The 23,852-nt window shown below is 38.3% G+C and overlaps 2 protein-coding genes across 2 annotated transcripts in view; one reads left to right on the forward strand and one right to left on the reverse strand.

The window, feature by feature from the left end:
- The window catches only part of LOC134659406 (zinc finger protein 728-like), a 44,035-nt gene that overhangs the window by 9,114 nt on the left and 11,069 nt on the right, over positions 1-23,852 (reverse strand). The window contains exons 4-5 of the mRNA XM_063515050.1: positions 5,595-5,651; positions 2,815-4,259 (exon numbers count right to left, since the gene is read on the reverse strand). Coding sequence (XP_063371120.1) covers positions 2,815-4,259; positions 5,595-5,651 — 1,502 coding nt within the window. The remainder of the gene's footprint in view (positions 1-2,814; positions 4,260-5,594; positions 5,652-23,852) is intronic.
- LOC134659674 (zinc finger protein 569-like) lies at positions 13,891-15,493 on the forward strand. Its single transcript, XM_063515358.1, has one exon. The coding sequence runs from the start codon at positions 14,121-14,123 to the stop codon at positions 15,360-15,362; it is 1,242 nt and encodes a 413-aa protein (XP_063371428.1). The 5' UTR covers positions 13,891-14,120; the 3' UTR covers positions 15,363-15,493.

The following is a 23,852-nucleotide window of genomic DNA, read 5'->3' on the forward strand; positions in this document are numbered from 1 at the left end:
AGCGTAATGAGGGATTCAAGTGTTAACGCCCAAGACGAAATAATTTTGATACCGTGTGACACATACTGCTTTTCACATCAACTGTGAGGAAAATAAAAAAAAACTTAGTGTTGACACAATCTGATGCTTAAACAGAATAATTAAGCTATAAAAATAATGCGCAAAAAATTTAAAAATAGTGTGCTAGAACAGAAAATTGTTACTTTGATCCCTCCTAGCAGGGAGGAAAAGTGCCACTTTGATCCCTCCTAGCAGGGAAGAAAAAGCTCTTTTCTGAATAGGAGGTGTGAAAAATCTATTAGAACCACCTCACAATTATTTTGTCGTTTTCCATAGCGCCACTCCAACTAGACGCCGATGCTCAAACGATGCTAGTGTGGGGTGAGCCATAATATAAAAATTAAATAAAAGCAAAATGTACTTATAGTTTGTCAAATACAGTCCTTTGACAAACTATAATCATCATTTCAAACATAGACAGAGAGAATCATACCATGTTTGTCTTACACTAGTACTAGCACCCAAAAAAAAAAAAGGGTTGAGTAGGTATATAGTTTTTCTGGTTCTTACTGACTGACAAATTGGTTTGACCAACTATATTTCTTTGAATAAGAGCGAACCTCCTCGGTAATAAATTCCTTTCGCAGTTTTCGTCAACTCTGTTGTGAGCTACAGTGTGCCAGTTGCTCGGAATGTGCTCCGTTATACCTTTTTCTGCCCTCTGGCCGGAAAGAGATAACTTTCGGCCCGCTGCGCTAAACAAAGTTAGCGCTCTCCGGTCCATCTGGTCTAGAGTATATACCTACGTAGGTACTGAACTGTCCAACTGTTCAAAATTACCATAGCATCAAATGATGAAATCCGTGATCGTTAGTGCTAGAAAGCTAAAATTCGGCATGAATATGTAAATCAATACTTGTAAATTTTTACTATCATTTTCTTTAATTTAATGAATGTTTTAATTAGGTATACAGGATTTTGACTCTTGGAGACCCTATACATCTCTAAGGATAATTTGATTAACTACTATATATTGTAATCTTTTAGTTATGATGACACTTAGAGACATTTACATCTCTAAATAATTTTAGATTATAGTTTTTGTATCTTTGTGTTTTTTTTTCAATACTATTGTTATTGCGTTTTTTGTAATTCGACATTTAGAGGCTTTATACATCTCTATGTTAGTTTGATTTGATATTTACGGCTTAGGTGTATTTTAATTATTGATGTGTTTTTTTTTGCTCTATGTAAATTCCATATTGACGTGTAAAAGTGCCCTTGTGGCCTATTTGCTGAATAAATGTTGATATTTGATATTAATAATGGCGACATAGTGGTAAAATAACAACTAGTAGAAAAAAGATAGGGTCTTGGGTAGTGACTGTGTATGAAGCTGACGGTCACTGGTAAGGGCATTTTTATTTGTGTGATGAGCAAGAGGATATTTGTGCCTGAATCTTGAGTGTTTATATATTATATATCGGCTGTGGCCTGTAAAGCCCCGTCTCCATATCGTGCGGCAAACCATCGAACATTGGCTCGCGCGCAGCCGCGCGCAATGGATACCGGGCGCATCGAGTTGACTCGCGCGGCAGCCCGGTATCCATTGCGCGCGGCTGCCGCGCGAGCCAATGTTCGATGATTTGCCGCGCGATATGCAGACGGTGCTTTATACGAGCAAAAAATTTAACTATAGGCTGTACTCCTCAAACGGTGCCCATTTTGTTCAACAGACTTAGTAATTTTTAAAAGTTTGAGCACCGTTTGGGGAGTACAATCTATGATTTCATTATTTGCTCGTATTATAGGCCACACCCGGTATATCGTTGTCAAGTACCCACAACACAAGCCTTATTGAGCTTACTGTTGCATTTTTGTTATAATGTCGTATAATATTTATTTATTCGACTTTGGTTTAACCTCTTAAACTAGAGTCAAACCGATTTTAAACGTCAAACTTCAATGAAATGATGACGTATAAAATAACACTTGCACAGTCTGTGCTATCAAAATCACTGACACTAACTACTGGTCAAGTATTTCGTGTTTATAATTACATGAGATAATTGAAAGTTTTTAATAGAACCCTCAGTGCGCGAGTTAAACGAACTTGCACTTGACCATATTTTTCGTCTTGTCTCTCCTGATATAGAAAACCAACTGCCAGGGTAGCGTTCGTAAAAGCTTAAAATATAATATTATGTAATATGTTTATTTTGATTTTAATGAAACTTGTGTTTACAAACTACACCGTAAACATTAGAAATGAGTTGGAATAAAAGGATTTCAATTTGTTTCCATATTTTATTTACCTTCCAGAGCGGTTGTGGGAAGGTGTTCATTATACATTAAGCTACAGAGATAACTGACCCCTCCCTCCTCAAGTTTCAATGCAAGGGGGTCAGTTATCTCTGCAGCTTACTTACTGTCCTATCTACTGTTAATTATTGTACAATAACATAACTAATTTAATTAAAACAAAAATATTACTTTGCTAATGCACGAAGCAACAACGAACTGCAAAATAACCACTAATCAGTGCTATAGTTTTTTTCAAACACGATGGGTACGGTGACAAATGCCATCTCTATACAATTTATAAACTTAAAACACTAACATCTAACACACATCTTAACACACTAAATCTTCCCAAATTGTACCTTTATAGTTGTAACGACCACGGAGCAAAGTCGCGGATGGACCTATATAGCGAAATCATAATCGTTGAATACGGAACTCTAAAAATGGGTGTCTTTTCTTTTCTTTGTATTGTATCCAATGTATTTTACACACAATTTGAATTTAGTCATATTTGTTCAATTCTTTTAATTTAACAAATCTCGTAGGTTTCTCGTGGTGGACATTTATAAGATGGTTCTTAATACCGCTCAGGCCCTGAAATTTCTTACAACATATTTCGCAAGCATACGGTTTCTCCCCAGTGTGTACACGATTATGAATTTTCAGTTCAGCTTGAACTACAAAGGCTTTTTTACAAATTTTGCAAACATGTGGTCGGTTTTCCTCGTGCATCCGTCGGATATGAACTTTCAAGGCAGACTTATGTCTGAATGGCTGGCCGCATACTTCACACGAGTGTTTTTTGTCCTCATGCACCTTCACGTGGTCCTGTAAATTCCTCTTCGTTTGGTATTTTTTATGACATACTTCGCACTCGAAAGGTCTGTCTTCATTATGTGTTTCTTTATGGTATTTTAGAACACTTATTGTCGAAAACCGTTTGCTACATATTTCACACATGAATGCTAGGTCTTTCTTTTTATCTGCCGTTTCCTTTTCAGTGTGTTTGTTCATGTGTTTTACTAAAGTCCCCTGTAATGCAAATAGTTTCCCACAAGTATCACAACTGAACTGTTTGTCCATAACTTGATTGTGTTTCTCTAATAAATGTTTCTTTAAGCTATTTCTATAGCGAAACTTAGTTCCACATGTTGCACAGGTATAAGGTTTTTCTCCTGTGTGTACGCGCATATGTATATTCAAATCATGCTTTAATATGAATTGTTTATTACAAACGTGACACGCGTGCTTATAACCCTTTGTGTGAACTAACGAATGAGTATATAAACCGCCTTTAGTTCTATAACTTTTATTGCATTTTTCACACTTAAAAGGTTTTCCTCCCGAGTGGTCAAATTTATGTGTATTCAAGGCAAACTGAGTATTAAATCTTCTTTTACAAATGTCGCAAGAGAACGGATAATCTCCAGGGTGACATTTGGAATGAGCATCTAAATAGTTTTTATCCACAAATTGCTTTCTGCATATATCACACGCAAAATACTTTGCGGGTCCTTGATCTTCTGATTCGTCTGAGGACTCTTTTTTGCATGTAGTTATTTCCCCTGGCTCTACGCGATCCTGATCACATTTAGAATGACCATTTTTATGTACGTTTAATTGGCCTTTATGTCTAAATTTCTTGTTGCATATATCACATCCGTATGGTTTTTCATCAGTGTGTATCCGCATATGAGTAACATATTCACGTTTTTGTACGAATCCCCTTTTGCATAATTCGCAAGAGAATTTGAATTTCCCTATATGGTTTGCGTAATGAGCATTTAAGTGGCCCTTCTGTCCGAATCTTTTGTCGCATATTTTGCACGAGTAAGGTTTCTCTCTAGTGTGGGAGTTGCGCTTGGTAGTGTTCGGGGCTGGTGCGACCGAGGCGCTGTGGGACGCGGTAGGAACGGGTTGAGCCAAAGGCGCTGGCGATCCTTCGTGTAAAGCAACTGAAACAATAAGAATGAATATTACAGACTAACGTCTTAGCTTCGTAAATATAAGGGTCAATTCATAACTGTCAAAATTGACATAAACTTACAGCGACTATAGGAAGTGGAATAAGTATTCATATGAAAAGAGGGGGGGGGGGGGGTTGTGGCAAATATCACGTATTTTTGCGGGAAAAAATAGTGCATTGGGGGCGTTCATTTCTTAGACGCTAAATTTAAATTCTATATGTCAAACATACATATTGTGCTGCATTATAATATTTGACATCATTAAAAAATTGGCATCATTAAGTACCCTTCAAAAAAAGATTGTTTGATTGGCTAATCAAACAGTGCTTTTATAGCATAAATTACTTTTTACAAAGTTATATTGAGTACAATTTTATGATATGTCTATCTATGTATCTGATTAACGACGTGTTGTGGTACGAATATATTGTTAAAAGTACTATGAATTTAGTTTTAAGACAACTTACCAAATATTGTACGCCTTTGTAAGGCAGGTTATGGAGAACATGAAAAATTTGTACCGACTTTGTAATCCCATTACTATAGTTCGTTTTTTTTAGCATTAGAAAGAACTTGAAAGAAGGTAAGTGATCTTGACATGACTTTTAATTGAAAAACGCTTTTTAAACATCAGTAACTATTACTTATGAAAGCAGAAGAAGATAAATGATCGTATTAGATTCATAATTGTTACATACTTGCCTTATTTTTAAAATGTGTTTTTGAATTAAAAGACACATCAAGATTATTTACCTTATTTCTAATGCTAAAACAAACAAACTATAGGCCATTACCATACAATAAATATATTTTGATATCTTGATTTTGATTTTTGACGTTGCCAAGCTGCGTTGTCAAGATGAGTCGCAAGTAATACACAACACGTGCGCTCATTTTTAGGGTTCCGTACCCAAAGGATAAAAACGGGACCCTATTACTAAGACTCCGCTGTCCGTCCGTCCGTCCGTCCGTCTGTCACCAGGCTGTATCTCACGAACCGTGATAGCTAGACAGTTGAAATTTTCACAGATGATGTATTTCTGTTGCCGCTATAACAACAAATACTAAACTAAACAGAATAAAATAAAGATTTAAGTGGGGCTCCCATACAACAAACGTGATTTTTGACCGAAGTTAAGCAACGTCGGGCGGGGTCAGTACTTGGATGGGTGACCGTTTTTTTGCTTGTTTTGCTCTATTTTTTGTTGATGGTGCGGAACCCTCCGTGCGCGAGTCCGACTCGCACTTGGCCGGTTTTTGAGCTCTAATCAGACTTCTCCAGTTATTCCAGTTCGTTAGGATACAGCTTTCTAGAGCACACACCTGATACGACGTTGCTGTCAGCTATCTCCACCTCCGGCCCCTCCTGCTTGATCCCGCCTGCCGGAAACATGACTTAATTAAACACCCCTCAAGAAAGTCTCGATAAAGATTAGCTCTTCTAACAATACAAATACTTCACTTAACACATTCATTGCCACCCAGCCAAACAAGACATTCGCGCCAGCCCACAAAAATTTCGTCATATTAAGCTGTAGTACCACGATTCCGACTCGTCTCGGCCCGGGTTGTCCAGCCTGGGAACGAAATCATAAATACCCGATATTGGGTTTTCGGCACTGAATGTGTTAAATAATATACAAAAATACAACTCAAGAAGCGCTGGTGGCCTAGCGGTAAGAGCGTGCGACTTGCAATCCGGAGGTCGCGGGTTCAAACCCCGGCTCGTACCAATGAGTTTTTCGGAACTTATGTACGACATGTCATTTGATGTTTACCAGACGCTTTTCGGTGAAGGAAAACATCGTGAGGAAACCTGCATACATCTGCGAAGAAATTCAAAGGTGTAAGTAAGGTGTGGGGACTATAGCCCAAGCCCTCTCGCGCATGAGAGGAGGCCTGTGCCCAGCAGTGGGACGTATATAGGCTCAAATTATTAATTATTATATTACAACTCAAGTTAAGGTAAATACTTTTTGACTTTTCTTTGTGATTGTGAGTTTAAGATTAAAATTAATTAATTAAAATTTGCTTTGCTTGAATAAAGAGTATAAAAACAAACATATAAACCGGCCAACGAGTATCCCGTAAGTATTGTTTGTTATGATACGAGTAAGAATTAGATTACGTATCGCAAAATAGTTCTGGACTAAAACATGCGCAAAATGTGTAACCCATCTGCTGCCATTAATTTAATAAATTTTCGAAGTTTCTTATGAAATTTTCCTGAAATATCTTAGAACTATTTGGAAATTTTCCCCATCTATACACATGTCTATCAATACTCACGTGAAAGGGCGTCATCTCCAGTTGGTTTCTCTACCTTGATTTTGATGTTGTCACCAGCAGCTAAAAGAAAATGTTTATGTTATTATATTGTGTCTACTTCATCGTAGATTAAAGGAATGGGCAGTCTTATGTGTCCCGCCGAGTTTGTTGCCTGTCCCATATTGGGATACCCTCCTCCAGTTGAGGGGGGATTTAAATCTTCTCGGGGCAGAGGTGTAGGGTTGGAGCCGGTGTAGCTTTATTTGACGTTCATAAGCGCATTGTAATTATGCCTACTTAAATAAACTATCTTTTATCTTATCTTTAATACGAATATTAAAAACAATTAAAAATCGGAGTATTTGAGTTCGTACAACACGTTTTTATTGAATTAAGTATTTCACAAACCAAGCTTGTGGTCAAATAGGCAGAATTTCATAAAAATAAATAATATATAACCATAGACTCTTTTAAGAATCCAGCTAATCAGTGGCTTCCTATGTTTGTCTTGGTGTCCATGGCATGGGACTGGACAATTATTGCTCTAGTTTGTTCTTCAGAAGTCGAAAGGTTACCCCCACTCAATTCTCTAGTAGTAGCAATTTTTCCCGTGTGTTATTTGCCTGGTATGTCATATAGCTTACTGGCAGGGACTGGCGCTCCCGTGAGCCGCTTGTGCAGTATGTCCTGCACGCGCTGCACTTGCAGCTTGAAGTCATTCGCATCCCGCAGCCGCGCCACGCACACCTCACAGATACCACACTCCTCATTTCCTAAACTTAGCTGTAACACAAACAAAATAGAACAATGTTCTTGACAAATTATCATAATATAATTAACTATGCAGCTATTTCAACAACAAATTGGCTTCAATTAGTTGGGGTTCAAATAAGCAGAAAATGTCACTTAAGAATCCTATGTGTCTACAGGGCAGGTTGCCAAAGAAATTGCCAAATGATTTCATTAAGGGTTTTATACTTACGTTTAAACCGAAACATTCTCTTAGCATATCATAATATATCTCTGCTTTGCCAAGATGATTGTATAGTGTCTTGAGCCCTTTGTCTGGAGGGCGCACCAGGCAACAGCTACACGAGTAATACTCTTCCATGGCCTTATTACCTGCGATTAAGTAAATGTCCAATTGCAAATACTGAAATTGCTGAGCACTAAAGACTGACTGAAATTTCAACGAAAAAGTTATTTCAAAACTATCAGCCAGAGCACGAGTGTCCACACCGCTACGGGCAAAATCCCGTCACAGGGTCTGCTATACGAGGCGTCTCTAAGTACGTTGTATACTTTGATTTAGTTTAATCCATTAATTTCCAACATCCATCTGATCCATATCTGATCATTCTGATCTGTCAACACGGCGCCATTTACAGGCGGTCTAGCATAAGTTGCGTTCTCGCGCGCGAGTCCATACTTGAAGCCGCGAACGCGAGTTTGGCGCTATATATAGTTATTATACTCTTTGGTTTGGCGTCGATTTCGCAGATTGTTCACGCCTTCGCGCATTGTTCCCGATTTTTTGTCGGTTTTTCGGCCCGCGTCAAAGGAGGCGCGAAGCGCGAACTAGCAAGACAGCACATTACTCACTATTTTGGCTCATCAGTTGCAAGATTAATATTAATTATATTATATAAAGCGTCTATAATTTACGGGTTTACAACAAAACAAAATGGAAAAATAGCCACAGCAAGTATGATGCCGTAGATAAATGACAGTTAAACTTGATCAGCTGATGCTTTTCCGACATCTTGGCGCGAACCAAACTGCGAATTCACCGTGAAATGTGCGAGTGTGGAGTCATAATTCAACGTCGCGATATATTCGCTTCGCGAAGTCGCGCCGCGATTCACGCTGTCTGGAGGGGGCTTATGAAGTCGTGCGCGAGAACGCAACTCATGCTAGACCGCCAGGTCATTGACCTGTCCTGTGTTATTTTTTAGGTTTTTTTTTATGGAAGATGTTGCCCATAGCCACTGTCCTATGTTTGTATGGCAACATTTAATGTGTGCTATCAAGCCAAGTAAACACACTACCGTACCGTTCAATGTCACGGTGCGCCGCACCATAGAATACAATACTCACCCCCGCATCTAAATAATAGTAGTGAGAGTGAGAAAGAGATATCTTTTTCGCACTCTCACTTATGGGCGCTGCGCACCGTGTGATGCGGTAGTGTGTTAAAGCCGTAAAACATTAAACCTTGGCGTAATATCTTGACCTTAGCTTCTATAGCGCAGCATTGCCAAAAAAAAACAAAATGTCAATTCATTTGTCAATGGTTAGGTTAGTGAAAAAATCTATGAAAAAAATGGTGAAATGAAAGGATAATGGCTTCTATGGAGTTCAATATTCGTGGACGATGAACGCCTCTAAACTAAATAAAACACTTTATTGAGACACCTATTTGTGTGATTGAATTCTGCCCGTCGTGGCGTTAACGCACGTGCTCGGGTCGTTTGAAAAAATTGTACTCGGTGAAATTTTACGAGTATATATTCACTGTTGTGTTTTTCTAGTCAGCTGTTGCGGGTAAGTAATCAGTGGTAAAATAGCAGATAAGGTTTAATTGTAAGCATACGTTTAAGTAGTTTTACCAGCTGAGATATGTTAGGGCTCTTACAGACGAGCGACAACACGCCCGCGACAGCAATCATCGGCGACCGTCTGCAACCGTCCGAACGCGCTAGACGGTCGTCGACGGTCGGCGTATCCATGCTCTATTTTTAATCGGCGTAAGAGCCCTTAGGTTGTCTTTGTTGTAGTGAACAGATATATTATGTTAGTATGTAAGTTGTTTTGTTTCTTTGTAGGTTCCGATATCCTGCTGAACACCATCTATTGCTCAACTACGAAATAATATATATACTGCCCAAGTCTTATCCAACCTTAATATTGGCATAATATTGATTGAGTAGTGCTCAGCAATTTCCAACCAGTGAATCACGTTTGATTGGACAGTTACCCAATCACAATTAATAAGACCATGGAAGCATATTACTCGTGTAGCTGCTGCCTGGTGCGCCCTCCGGACAAAGGCATCAAGACACTATACAATCATCTCGGCAAAGCAGAGATATATTACGACATGTTGAGAGAATGCTTTGGTTTAAATGTAAGTATAAAACCCTTGTCTTAATAAAATCTTTATTATATGTTTATTTAAATGGAAATCCCTTCCTATGCCCCTGATGAGGGATAAGAAAGAAGGAAAGAAAATACATTTATTTACGTCAAACTAAACCAGTTAATTACATAAGATATATAAAAGAGGTAGACGTTAAAAAGGACCCCCACTCAGCGTAATGCTATACTAAGCCGCAGCACTGATTTTCAGTGGGGACCTAACTTATAATTAACTTAAAGGCCCGTCTCCATTATGCGCGGCCAACTATCGAACATTGGCTCGCGAAGCAGCCGCGCGCAATGGATACCGGTTTGGCTCGCGAGCCAACCCGGTATCCATTGCGCGCGGCTGCCTCGCGAGCCAATGTTCGATAGTTTGCCGCGCAATATGGAGACAGGCCTTAAGGCTAATAAGGATAACAGGATACCATCATCATCATATGTTTATTTATGCTTTTATTTGGCAACATGTCGTGTGGGGGTCTCTATTGTTTCCCATAAAGTTTTAAGTCATAATGTATTATTTGTCTGCATTTTCGTTAGTCATCATTTGTTTTTTTTTTTCTCAGAAAAGCGTAACTTTTCAGGATTGCCATAAAACAAACCTAACCTAACCTATCCATACGATAACTTTAGGAAATTCCTGAAAAGTTAATGGTTTCAGAATAATGACTAATGGTATTCAACTTAACATGTTCAGTGCCAAGCGCCCCATTTCCAAGCATAGCAGGTTCTTGGCAGTGACGAATGTGTTAAATTGACATTTTTAACCTAAATTTATTTTTTTAAGTAGGGTTTGCAGTCCAAATGAAGTATATGGAATATTTATTATTATTATTTGTATCTCCTTCAATTTCATTTTATTATTATTATTTATTCATATAACAATATAAGATTGTGTTCGAATATTAACATTTCATTTTTAATCCAAAGATATAACACAAGTAATGAGCTCTGTGAAATATCTCATCTGTTCTTCTCTTAAGGTCATACATGGTCACATAAGTCACATTTCATTGTGTGCTTAACTCTTTCGTGCCTTTCTCATAGACATTGCAAACTTAAGAGAACCCAAAGCTAATTTTTACCTGCACCATAACAGTCAGAATACATTTTTTCAGTACTTGTGCCTCAAATAAGAAAAACGTGATTTAAATATAACTAGATTGTTAACTTTTAATGTTTGGTCTACAGAAGTGACCTTTTTCTAATATGTTTTATCCATTACTAGTGACCCGCCCCGGCTTTGCACGGATTTACAAATTATACACCTAAACCTTCCTAAAGAAGTGCTATTTATAGGTGAAAAGCCGTGAGTTTATCGCAAACATACAGACAGACAGATGCAGCAAGGGACATTGTTTTTTAAGGTGTGGTGATACCAGTCTCCCAAAGCTTTTATATCACGTCAACCTTCCTGTTGTGCAAGTTTAGGTAGCTGCGTGATTAATTACTTATATACAAGTTGTAAAGAGCATTGTTTTCATTTTGTGTTCCAGCTAAGTTTGGGAAATGACGAGTGCGGGATCTGCGAGGTGTGTGTGGGCCGGCTGCGGGACGCGAGCGACTTCAAGCTGCAAGTGCAGCGCGTGCAGGACGTACTGCACAAGCGGCTCACGGGAGCACTCCCTGCCAGTAAGCTATATGACATACCAGATTTGAGTGGACAGTTGGTAAAAAAATTAAGCACTGTTAGTGAAATGCCTAATTCAACATATACATGTTGCATTTATTCTGCTTTTAATTATTTTAAATACTCGGAACTTCACAACTGCTGTCCGTTCCCTTAATCTATGATGAAATGTAAAGGAATATGCTAAGCACTCTTACAATAATATAATAACATCATATATTCTTTTAGATGCTGGTGACAACATCAAAATCAAGTTAGAGACACCAGATGACGCCATTTCGCGTAAGTATCCAATAGACATGTGCAAGCTGGGTACATTTGCGAAAAAGTTGGTATAGTTCTTAGGATATTTTCAGGAAAAAAAAACAGGAAACTAGGAAAACCTTCTTGGTATAGTTCTTAGGATATTTTCAGGAAAAAAACACAGGAAACTAGGAAAACCTTCATTACGGGAAGATTTACGGAAGTGGAATGCAATTTGGACATGTGGGTATTGTGGGCGAATTCACTTTTAGGACCATCAATGATTGGTTGCAGTATTTTTTTTTCTGGAATATATGTAATAGCCTGTACATGTAACTAAAAGTGAAAAAAGTCTTAAATTGTGGCACATCATACAATACGTCTGTAAAAACAATATTTAAAAATATTGAAAATATGCTTATTGAATTATTTTTTTCTACAATTTTTTTTTTAATATCCTTGGTTGGACCATAAACTCTGGTAAAAGTGGTAAAGCCCTCATTTTCCAAAACTTAGCTACAGATTAAAACCTGGTAAGTGCTGCGAATTACGCCCGTTTAAATAATAAACAAGTACATCCTAGCATGGAGAGAATACAAATGTATACAAAGGCGAACTTATCCCCTTGTTGGCTTGTTGTATCGTTGTATTATTTTATATTCCTAAACTCACAATGTTGGCTGGTCTAAATGTTTTACAGATGGCGTCAGCATAGGTTGTATCTTTCAATACTGAATAGTGTCAGATTATTGTTTTTTTTTTTTTAGTATTCTACAGTCCGTTTGCTCTTTATACCAAATATCATATAATAAAACTAAAGACATATATCTAAAAACTAAGACATGTATCTATACAGACATTGGGTCGCATTACAATGCACAGATAACAAGTATTTTTCTACTTGTCGACTGCAATGCTTGAATTAAGACTTCGTATACCAAAGTGAAATCGCATACTTTTTTCACTTGGGACCCCAACTCAACTATAATATTCATTTCGATACAGTTTAGTCAACTATAATATTCATTTCGACGATAGTGATATAATCAAGCTTTTCAATCTCGTACCTTACTTAGGCAACTCAGCAAGCTTCGTTGCCTAAACACGGTACTCGACTGAAAAGCTCTCGATTGTATCACGATTGTATAAAATACTATTACCTAATCTTGAGTTTTTGTTTGAAGTGTACAATTAAGACATTTTTCTGGCAGGCGGGATCAAGCAGGAGGGGCCGGAGGAGGAGGCTGACAGCAACTTTGTATCAGGTGTGTACTCTGGAAAGCTGAGGGGTTACCGCGAAAACCGAAATTCGCGAATTGCGGGGATCTTTCTCTTTACTCCAATGAAGGCGTAATTAGAGTGACAGAGGAAAATGCCCGCATTTTGCAACTCCGATTTTCGCGATTATAGCCCTGTATCATCGAACTGGAATAACTATAGAAGTTTGATTAGAGCTGAAAACCCACGTGTTTTGTAATGCGAGTAGGTACTCCACTATACTGCGCGCAGCCACAGAATAAATAATAGTACTAGGTACAGAAGACTTACTCTCTAACAAAACGCGTCTGTTACGATCAACACAGATATGGCCGCTAGGTGGCGACAGCGCCACGCGCGGCTTATGGCTAGCCACCAAAATTGGTGTGGAACGGATGTACTTTTAGCTACCTGTAGCAAAGCGACGAAATCGCGGAGTGAGACACGCCTGACGCAGCTTGAAACAACGTAACGCAAATGTTGTAATGTATGTGTATTGTGCAACGTCAAGTACTGCAATGTAATGCCACGCAAGATGTTTAACACTGAATTTTATTTTAGCGTAATGTTATGGACCAATCAGAACCTTTTTTAACAGCGGAAAATTGTGTGTTGGGTATAATTTTCAAAACTACGGGTGTATTTATGGAGGAGACCTAGAGTTTGTGCGGAAAGAGAAGAGTCATGGAATGTATGAGGCGCAATACAATCCACGACTCTTCTCTTTCCGCACAGACTCTATCAATGAAACGTGTCAGATACGTGATGATGGTGTGTAATGACGTGTGTGGTGTGTGATATTTAAATCTCGTTATAATGTTTTTAGTACGTAATAAATGGCAAACAAAAGTTTTTCAACATATGAACTCTACGGTCGGAGATGTAAAATTAGAGGTCTCAAAAACTAGCGTTGCGTACATCGTACATTTAACAGCATCGTAAAGCACTACTTTTTGAACAAGTGTTTAAGAAATATTATAGGACGTCAAGTTTCTTATGAACACACATTTCACTTCCTAATATGAATTTTTATTGTTCCAGTTGCATTACACGAAGGATCGCCAGCGCCTTTTACTCAACCTGTTCCTACCGCGTCCCACAGCGCCTCGGTCGCGCCAGCCCCGAACACTACCAGGCGCCGGCGCCGCTCCAACACTGGAGAGAAACCTTACGCGTGCAACATATGCGACAAAAGATTCGGACAGAAGGGCCACTTTAATGTTCATTACGCAAACCATATAGGAAAATTCAAATTCTCTTGCGAATTATGCAAAAGGGGATTCGTATACAAACAACAATATATTACTCATATGCTGATCCATACTGGTGAAAAACCATACGAATGTGACATATGCAACAAGAAATATAGACATAAAGGCCAATTAAACCAACATAAAAATTCAATTCATTTTAAATATGATCAGGATCGCGTGGAGCCAGGAGAAATAACTACATGCAAAAAAGAGTCGTCAGAAGAATCAGAAGATCATGTGCTCGCTAAATATTTTACGTGTGATATATGCAGAAAGCAATTTGCGGATAAACACTATTTAGACGCTCATTCAAAATACCACTCTGGAGATTATCCGTTCACTTGCGACATTTGTAAAAGGAAATTTAATACGCAGTTTGCCTTGAATACACATAAAGTTGATCACTCGAGAGGGAGACCTTTTAAGTGTGATAAATGCAATAAAAGGTACACAACGAAAAGTGTTTTAACTCTACATTTGAAAGTTCACGCTGAGGATTATAAGTACGCATGTCATCTGTGTAGTAAACGATTCATAACAAGGGAGACATTTAATGTACACATGCGCGTACACACGGGGGAAAAGCCGTATACCTGTGTAACTTGTGAAGCTAAGTTCCGCTATAGATATGACTTGAAGAAACATTTATTGCAGAAACACAACCAAGTTATGGACAAACAGTTCAGTTGTGATACTTGTGGGAAACAATTTGCATTACAGGGGACGTTAGTAAAACATATGTACAGACACACTGTCCAGACTGAGAAGGCAACGAAGAAGATGGAAAAGAAGAAGAAGAAGAAGGAAACCGCTGATAAAAAGAAAGACCTAGCATTCATGTGTGAAATATGTAGCAAACGATTTTCGACAATAGCTATTCTAAAAACCCATAGATTCACACATAATGAAGAAAAACCTATCGAGTGCGATGTATGTCATAAAAAATACCGAACGAAGAGGAATTTACTGGACCACATGCAGGTGCACGAGGAAAAAAAACACTCGTGTGAAGTATGCGGCCAGCCATTCAGACATAAGTCTGCCTTGAATGTTCATATCCGACGGTTCCACTCCGAAAACAGTAGACCACATGTTTGCGATATTTGTAATAAGGCTTTTGTGGTTCTTGCTCAACTTAAAGAACATTCTCGGGTACACACTGGGGAGAAACCGTATGCTTGCGAAATATGCTATAAGAAATTTCCGTGGCAAAACGGGGTTAAACGACATCTTAAACAAGTTCACAACGAGAAACCTACGAGATTTGTTAAAATAACAGAATTGAATAAATATGACTAAATTAAAAGTCACTTGCTGTGTAAAAGATATTGCATGCAAGATGGCATTGAGAAAATCGACCCATTTTTAGAGTCATAATTATGTTCCTTTATAGTTTTGCTAGGTCCGTCCGCGACTTTGCTCAGTGGTCGTTACAACGATAAAGCTACAATTTATCATGGGTATACACTCATTCTAACAAAAAAACAGCAAAAAAACGTTTTGTAATTGAAGGCAGGGGTGGCCCTGGCCCTGGCCCTGGTCTCATGTCCCCTGTGCTTTGTGGCAAGCTTTATGAACCAAATAACCAATACCACTAGAGCAGGGTGCCTAGCCAAGGTGACGATCGTATGCGTTTCGGCATCGAATCGCTTTGTGTCTCTCTATCCTTCCATATTAGTGTGACAGTTGCGTTTCGTTCGCTACGGAGCGTTAGCGATTGGCATGTTGTCTACGGGGCCATGCCAACCCTAACGCTCCTTAGCGAACGAAACTTAGTACTCTTAGTAATACTTAATAGCAGTAATTTGTCAGGTGGCAACAAAGTGCGCGCCTTCAACTAATAGGCAATGCCCCTCACATACTCTTTTGGCATACTAAGGTAGACTGAGCTGGCTGGGCTAGATTAGAAGATTGTTAAAAAAAACTATTATTATGTTTAAAATGATTAGCTGATTACACATACATTTCCACACACACATTATTTCTGCTGAAATATACATTTCCATATGTTGTGTGTGTATTACTTTTAGATTTGACACATTTGCTATAAATTTTAGGCTTAGGACTTTAAGTTGAAAATGTTTGTATAAATTATATCTGTCCTCTAATGTAACTACGATAATTCTAGCAATAAAAAATATAATTAATTCAAAATTTAACTAAGTACCTTTTAGGTGGAATATGTTACTCTGGAAGATAAATAAAATATAGAAAAAAAATGAAAAGCTTTTTTATTCCAAGTTTCAATAAAATCGAAATCACTACATAGTATAAAACAAAGTCGCTTCCCTGTCTGTATGTATGCTTAGATCTTTAAAACTACGTAACGGATTTTGATGCGGTTTTTTTTTAATAGATAGTGATTCAAGAGGAAGGTTTATGTATAATTTGTTAACCCGTGCGAAGCCGAGGCGGGTCGCTAGTGAAATATAATGCAAGTGGTCCATCATAGAGAAATTATTGTGGTAGCCACCCTATTCTACTACCGCAGAAAGCGTAACCTATAAATCTTTGAGACATGAGATCACTAAATTCTTACAGAGTAGAGTAGTAGACTTTTAGTTTGAAAAATGCATACAAATTGCAGTCAAAGATGATTAAGTTTTGTCACCATAATGATGCCGAAACTTAAAGTTTCAGAACTACTGTTTACCCATTAAGAACCTAAACTTTATTTAAGCAGCATAGTGTATACTTCTGTTACTTACTCATTTCGGTTCTTCAAATGTTTTCGGAAACTTGGTATGATATATGTACTTAACTAGATGGTTGATTAAAGTATAACTCCAGACAACATGTTTTATTTCTGTGACTGTGGAGTTGTGGACGAATAAAGTACCTACCTAGTAATATTTACATCCATCGCTTCATTCAGGATTCAATGTACGCCCTTGACGGAAATATATCATTTTGATCCATTGTAACACAAAATACTATTTCACCACATCAGCTGGTAAAGGCTCTCTTGATTTTAATAACAAAACCCGTGAGACACAGACATTAAATACCGGCCGGTCCGTCACCGTTAACGCAAGCTCCTGATGACGCTTCTAGGTACGGAGTGAAACATGTCGAGCGTTTTTGACTTAAAATAAGTGAGTGACCCGCTTTTAATATATGTCGGAGCGAGACTCCAGAAGGACGTATTGGAGCGTTCTGTTACTCATTTCGGTTCTTCAAATGTTTTCGGAAACTTTGTATGATATATGTACTTAACTAGATGGTTGATTAAAGTATAACTCCAGACAACATGTTTTATTTCTGTGACTGTGGACGAATAAAGTACCTATATACCTAGTAATAATTACATCCATCGCTTCATTCAGGATTCAATATACGCCCTTGACGGAAATTTATCATTTTGATCACTTGTAACACAAACTACTATTTCACCACATCAGCTGGTAAAGGCTCTCTTGATTTTAATAACAAAACCCGTGAGACACAGACATTAAATACCGGCCGGTCCGTCACCGTTAACGCAAGCTCCTGATGACGCTCCTAGGTACGGAGTGAAACATGTCGAGCGTTTTCGACTTAAAATAAGTGAGTGACCCGCTTTTAATATATTTAATATGGCTCTCTTCATTGTTCAAAAACTGATAAGAAAGTTGCATTTTATTTACATGCGAGGCAAAGTAGTCAAATGCAAATCTTTCTATAGCTTGTTTGCCTTTTAAAAAATGATTTTGAATGATTAATATGTAAAGGCGACGGTGGACTTCGCGGGGATCTCTGCTGCCGCGGCGTCTGGGATGCACAGAGGGAGGCGTTATTTGATATCCGTGTGTCGTAGACACCGACGCTCCTTCTTATATCTCACGTCCCGTAGCATCCGTCCTAAAATCCGCCGAAGAAGAGAAAAAAAGAAAATACTCGGACGCCTGTGAAAAGCGTCACGCAACTTTCACTCCCCTCGTCACATCCGTCGATGGAGTCTTCGCTCCGCAAATGTCCACCTTCATCAAACATCTCGGTGAAGCCATCGCTGACCGTTGGGACAGATCCCTTAAGGCTTGGCCAGACACCGAGCGCGACGCAGCGCCGCGTCCGCGCCGCGCGACCGCGGCACATGCTAACAGGTTACCGACGTCAAACAGACTGCGTCCCGCCGGTATCACGCCCCGCTTCTGTCGCGCCCCGCGCCGCGCGGCCCCTTGCGTCCGCGCAGCGCTGCGCCGCGCGGACGCGGCGGGCCGCCGCGTCGCGCTGGGTCCAGTGTTGCCAGATGGTCACAAAAGTCACATTTTTCGTGACTTTTCGCCTTCTCGTGTGACATGTGCGTGACTTATGATTTTGGGGCAATTTTTGTGACTTTTGAAGATAGTCGATTTTTGGACAAGTTTAGTTTTGCAATTCGTATTATTTAGGAATGCTCCCAACCACGCTTACTAAGCCCTTTAAATTTGACACTTTGCACTGACCCTTGACGATACATCAACAATCATGTTTATCACTAGGTCTTATCATAGTCTTGGCAAAATGAGATTTGTTACCTTGACGTGACGGTGTTATATAGTTTGATAAGAGTTTTTTTTTTGTGTAATGAATCATTAGTAATGATTCATTTCTTTTAGTCTGTATCTATACTACTCATTGTACTACATCAGTTATTGTGAGATTTTTGAGCGCTCTAAAACCATTAATTTTAGCCGGGGGTAAATTATTTAAGCATATACTTTTTTATTTTCTTTTGATTAAAGATTCGCAGACAGGGAAATCGACACCACACTCGCGTTCGCGCTTTCACACCACGATTCACGCACATAGTCTGGAGGGGGCTTAAACAGTGTAAACTTTAAAAAATTTCTCTCGCACTGACTGACTGTGAATTGTATCTTGTTAGTAGTTTGTGGACTCATGTAAGTTTGGTAGATTAAGGCGTGTCCAGACGAAGACCATCCCCCGCCAATCCGACCAAACTATCCGATCAAACCAGGACGCGCGGACGCAAACACCAATTTGGCCAGTTTTATCAATTTAAATTTTATGGTGATATTTGACCGCTGTTAATTAAAAAATGCCCCTAACCGCGAAAACTAGCGTCACAAATTGGTATTCTTGCGTCCGTACTCCATTATATCGGTACTATCGGTCATAATCGGCGAGCCAAATTGGCGTTTACGTCCGCACGTCCCGACCCAATCGGACAATTCAATCAGACCGTCGAAAAATTTTCCTCGTCTGGACAGGCCTAAACTATGTCTGTCAAGCCATTTCATTAAGTAGAAAAAAGCGTCAAATTTAAAAAATTTAGGCGCGAAGGGTCTATCATCCCAAAGAGAATTTAATTTCGCGCCCTCTTCCACTGACAAAGTTATTTGACTGACTTTATAATAACTTATTATGGTAATTTTTTTTCGTGTTGAAAACGAAAAAAAAATCAAGAAATAAAAAAAGGAACTTACAATTCATGAAATCGATCACATAAAATCATATAAGGTTAGTAGAATTTTTGTGTAATATATTATTTTCGGAATTTCTTCTATTAAAATCTTGGAGGATACAACTAAACGGAGTAGCCATTAACAGGCTTTCCCCTCTGTCGAAAATAGGCGGCCAACGGTCATACACAATGTATGGACTGACGTTTATCTGACATGGCTATTTTTACGTTACGCATACATTTGACGTTCCCCTCCCCCGCAAAAATCGGCAGACTGTTTTGTACAGAAAATTACAGACATGGCGTCTCCGTTTGATTATATCCTCCAAGATTAAAATCGATTTACCAACCCATACTATAAAAATGTGACTTAAGCAGCAAAAACGTGACTTTTAGGGAAACGAAACGTAACTTATGACTCCAGAGCCCTGGCAACACTGGCTGGGTCACATCAGTCGGATCGGACGTTAGGCAGCGAGCGGTGGCGCGCGGCCGCGCCGCGTTCCCGCGCGGCCGCGCCGCCTTCGCGCGCGCGATGAGGGCGTGTTGAGAGCGCGGTCCGCGCGCGCCCTGTTTGAACAGTCATCGCGTCGGCATCACGCGGCGCGGACGCGACGCTGCGTCGCGCTCGGTGTCTGGCAAAGCCTTTAGCGTAGTAATGGGCTGGCTAAGATCCTAAATTATGATTTCGATAATCCGAGCCACCAGTATGTGTATCCGTGGGACACGGCACAAATTCAAACCCATCCAACATTTCTTCGGTCTCATGACGGTGCAGCCATACCTAACCCGTCTACCTCCACCCTGCACTAACGCCATGTTTTTGTTGTTGCTTATTCTGTTTTTTTTTTTTATAATTAAACGTGATTATATAATATGTAATAGTACTAATAATTCATTTTTAATCGATTTGACATAGACATATAACTTTTTTATTTAACACCGCATTGAAAAATGTTTACAGGCAATGCTACAAAACATTACAAGCCTTAGAATTAAACTTAAATAGGCACAAATTAATTTGTTTACATGTAGATATAAGTTTTTTAAATTATGATGCTAAAAAGGAGCGAACCTCAGCATGTGTTGCAGCAGGCTTATCTACTACAACGCTGGTTTTCAGGCCCACCCTTCGTGGGTCATTCTCTCATTTCGTGCAAATCGGTGAGATTCTCTCGATTTGTAATTTTTCTTTTAAATGGTAAACTTTTGGGTTTCGTCAATTTGTGGATTCATTTATTAACATTTTTCTGCTAAAGGCACCTTTGTAACCTTATTACTTTTCATTTAATAAGGCTACTGGTAATGAACTACGCGCTGGTAATGAAATCGGCCGAGATGGTAATTTTATCTGTGGACGGTAATGAAACAAACTTATGAAATCGAACATAAAAAAACTGTATTTCAAGAAAATTAACACCAATTAAAATCGACAATATTAAAAACATGTGTCTTAAGCACTGTGGAGATGATCAAACCGACTTAACATACACTTGGGGTTGACAATCTCAACTTATAATGTTCAAGCTAGATGGTACATTTACCATTTACTTATCATCATTATAAGTCGAGATTGTCAACCCCAAGTGTTTGTTAAGTCGGTTTGAACATCTGCGCACCATATCACATAAAACGTAGTTTTCAAATTTTCAAAAATTAGCATAGACAAAATATATTTAAATCATTCGCGTTTTGTACCTATGTAATTTATTTTTATCGTTTTAACCCTATAGTGTGGGGTGTCGTTGGATAGGTCTTTAAAAATAAATAGGAGTTTGCAAACAACATTTTTTCATAAAGTGAATCATTTCGGAAATAATAATTTAGAAAGAACAAAAAACGGTTATTCCTTCTAACTTTTGAAAAATCGATCCAAAAATATGAAAAAAAAAATCATAAAAATAGTGCTTAATAAACTCATTCAAACAAAATTAAAGCAAACTTGATAAGTTAAGCCGTTTATGAGTTATCGCTAAAAGTCTTCCCTTCTTATTTTATTTAAAAGCCTGGCAACCCTTATTTGTGATCGGATTTTCTCAAGCAACACTATAACCACATAATAGTGACCGGGAAAAGATAGGCAACCTAGTTGATTTATATTGTACAAGTTGTATACTTTCCATTGGAACTTATTTTGTTTGTCAGACAGATCGGTGAAATTTGAAAAAAAAAATTTTTTTTCAAAAAATAATTAAAAATAGTCTTGACCATATTTCTTTAAGCAACCCTATTTATTTATGTTCAGGAACATATTTTCTTTCATAATATGTAAGTTTCATCCGTCAGACATATCGGTGAAGGTCGACCATCTTAGACTACAAAGGCTCCCCTATTATCATATACAGTTTTAAATGTTTATAACAGCGTAGTATTTATAATTACTAAGCCTCTTTTCATTAAATGCACTGCCTCGAATATATTATCATTACCTTCTTAAGTCATTCATTACCTTCCCCAGTAAAATTGGAAGGAAAAGAAGTGAATGAAACCGATATGAATGAAGTTTTGGAAGTTTTTGTCGCCTACATCAGTTGGCATCAGACCTTAATTTTGCAGAATAAACCATCTGAAAGGCGACACTAAAACACTTCATTACGTATAATTATAATAATGTACACTTGCTACTTACTGTATAAATCACGCGATGGCGATGAAGACTATCGAGAACCACACTCCTTCCCGACCCGAGAGATCGTATATATTTTCGCTAACAGTGGCACACGGGCATCCGCTACGAGATCATGCGGCCAACTGACTGACGAACAATGTGTTGCATCGGCGGTAGGCGCTATATACCCTCGCTATGTAGCAAAATATAGCTAATCTATTTCTCGCGTCGGTAATGAAGAAATTACTTGAACCATACACTTATAAGGCTGTATAGTTTTTATTATTTATTTCTAGCTTCTAATATTATACGATTTAAAACATAACTAAATAAGTCATTTATTGCACAAACAACGAATTTTCTATTTGTAGTATCTTAAGGTTAAAATGTAGGTCAAAGTTATATCTTCATGCGTTACATATAGAGATGAATGAAAAAATTGGGTGTTAATTGTACATATAAAGAAAATACTAACTTTTTTAGAATTGTTCATTGGAGATACATATACTTTAGGCCCTATGTTACAACCTTGCATTAACAGATATTCGAAAACGCCACCACATTTTTGGTAAATTTCCGAAAACACCGATTTGCACGAAATGCGAGAACGACCCTCGTACAATACGAAGTATTTGCTTTGATTTTGTTTGATATTTTACAGTTAGTATTTTCCTTGTGTCGGTGTGGTGAAACATTTTGTGTTTCACTCGGTGGGAAAATTTCTTTAACCCTCGCAACGCTCAAGATTCCATTTTCGAGCCACTTGCTACGCTCGTGGTTCAAATTTGGAATCTTTCACTCGCTCGGGTATTAATATTAGGACGAGAGGTTAAACAACAACTTAGCTCCCTTGTAAAACAACCGATGTTAATCGATCATGTTCGCTATAGTTTTCATTGAACGTTTTTACTAAGCTTTACTTTCACGATTTTTTTCATATATTTTGGACCCATGGTTCAAAAGTTAGAGAAGGATGCCTTTTTTTCTTGCTCGTTTAACCTTTTGGACGCCAATGACCGATATACATGTACGCACCGTAGGTTCAACGCCAAAGACCGATTAATCGGTCACAGACCACAGAGCAACATACTACGTGCATATGCATAAAGTTCAATTTCAGTTTTGACACTTCGGTGACGTGGCGTCAGCGTGACAGCTTTTGTGTTTGACACGGCGTAGACAAGTGGATCCGGGAAGTTGCCACCATTAAGAGCTAATTTATTCGATTTCATTGAAACTTGGAATAAAAAGGCTTTTAATTTATTTCTATATTTTATTCATCTTCCAAATTAGCAAAGATCAACCAAAAGTCGTATCTGTACCCGTTTAATTTCTATATTTTTTATTGCTAGAATTACGATAGTTACATTCTTAACATTAGATGAAGATATAATTAAGGTATAGCGGGGCAATACTGATACCGAAATTTCAAGTATTTAATGGAAGTATCTTCCATGTTTGACATTAATAATTAGTGTCATCCATGTCCAGATAGCGGAAAAGGTTGTTCATAATTTTACCATAGATGGCTTTGATAGACCGAATGCTCTCTGATCTACGCGGCTATTTGGTTTTCGACAAAATTCTTTCAGTACACGTGCGAGTTGGCTCCTTAAATATTCTATATAAATAGTGGTTTCTAATGTTACTATAACTTATAAGTTTTTCAAAGGTGAGTCGCATATTTATAGCCTATTCAACGATTTTGTATGTAAGTCTGAAAAAATAAAACCTAGACAATCAATTGTCAGTAGGTAAAAGTACTGTAGATGTAGTTTTCGATAGTCAAAGTTGT

This window comes from Cydia amplana, chromosome 25 (genome assembly GCF_948474715.1).
Source record: "Cydia amplana chromosome 25, ilCydAmpl1.1, whole genome shotgun sequence".
NCBI classification, from domain to species: domain Eukaryota; kingdom Metazoa; phylum Arthropoda; class Insecta; order Lepidoptera; family Tortricidae; genus Cydia; species Cydia amplana.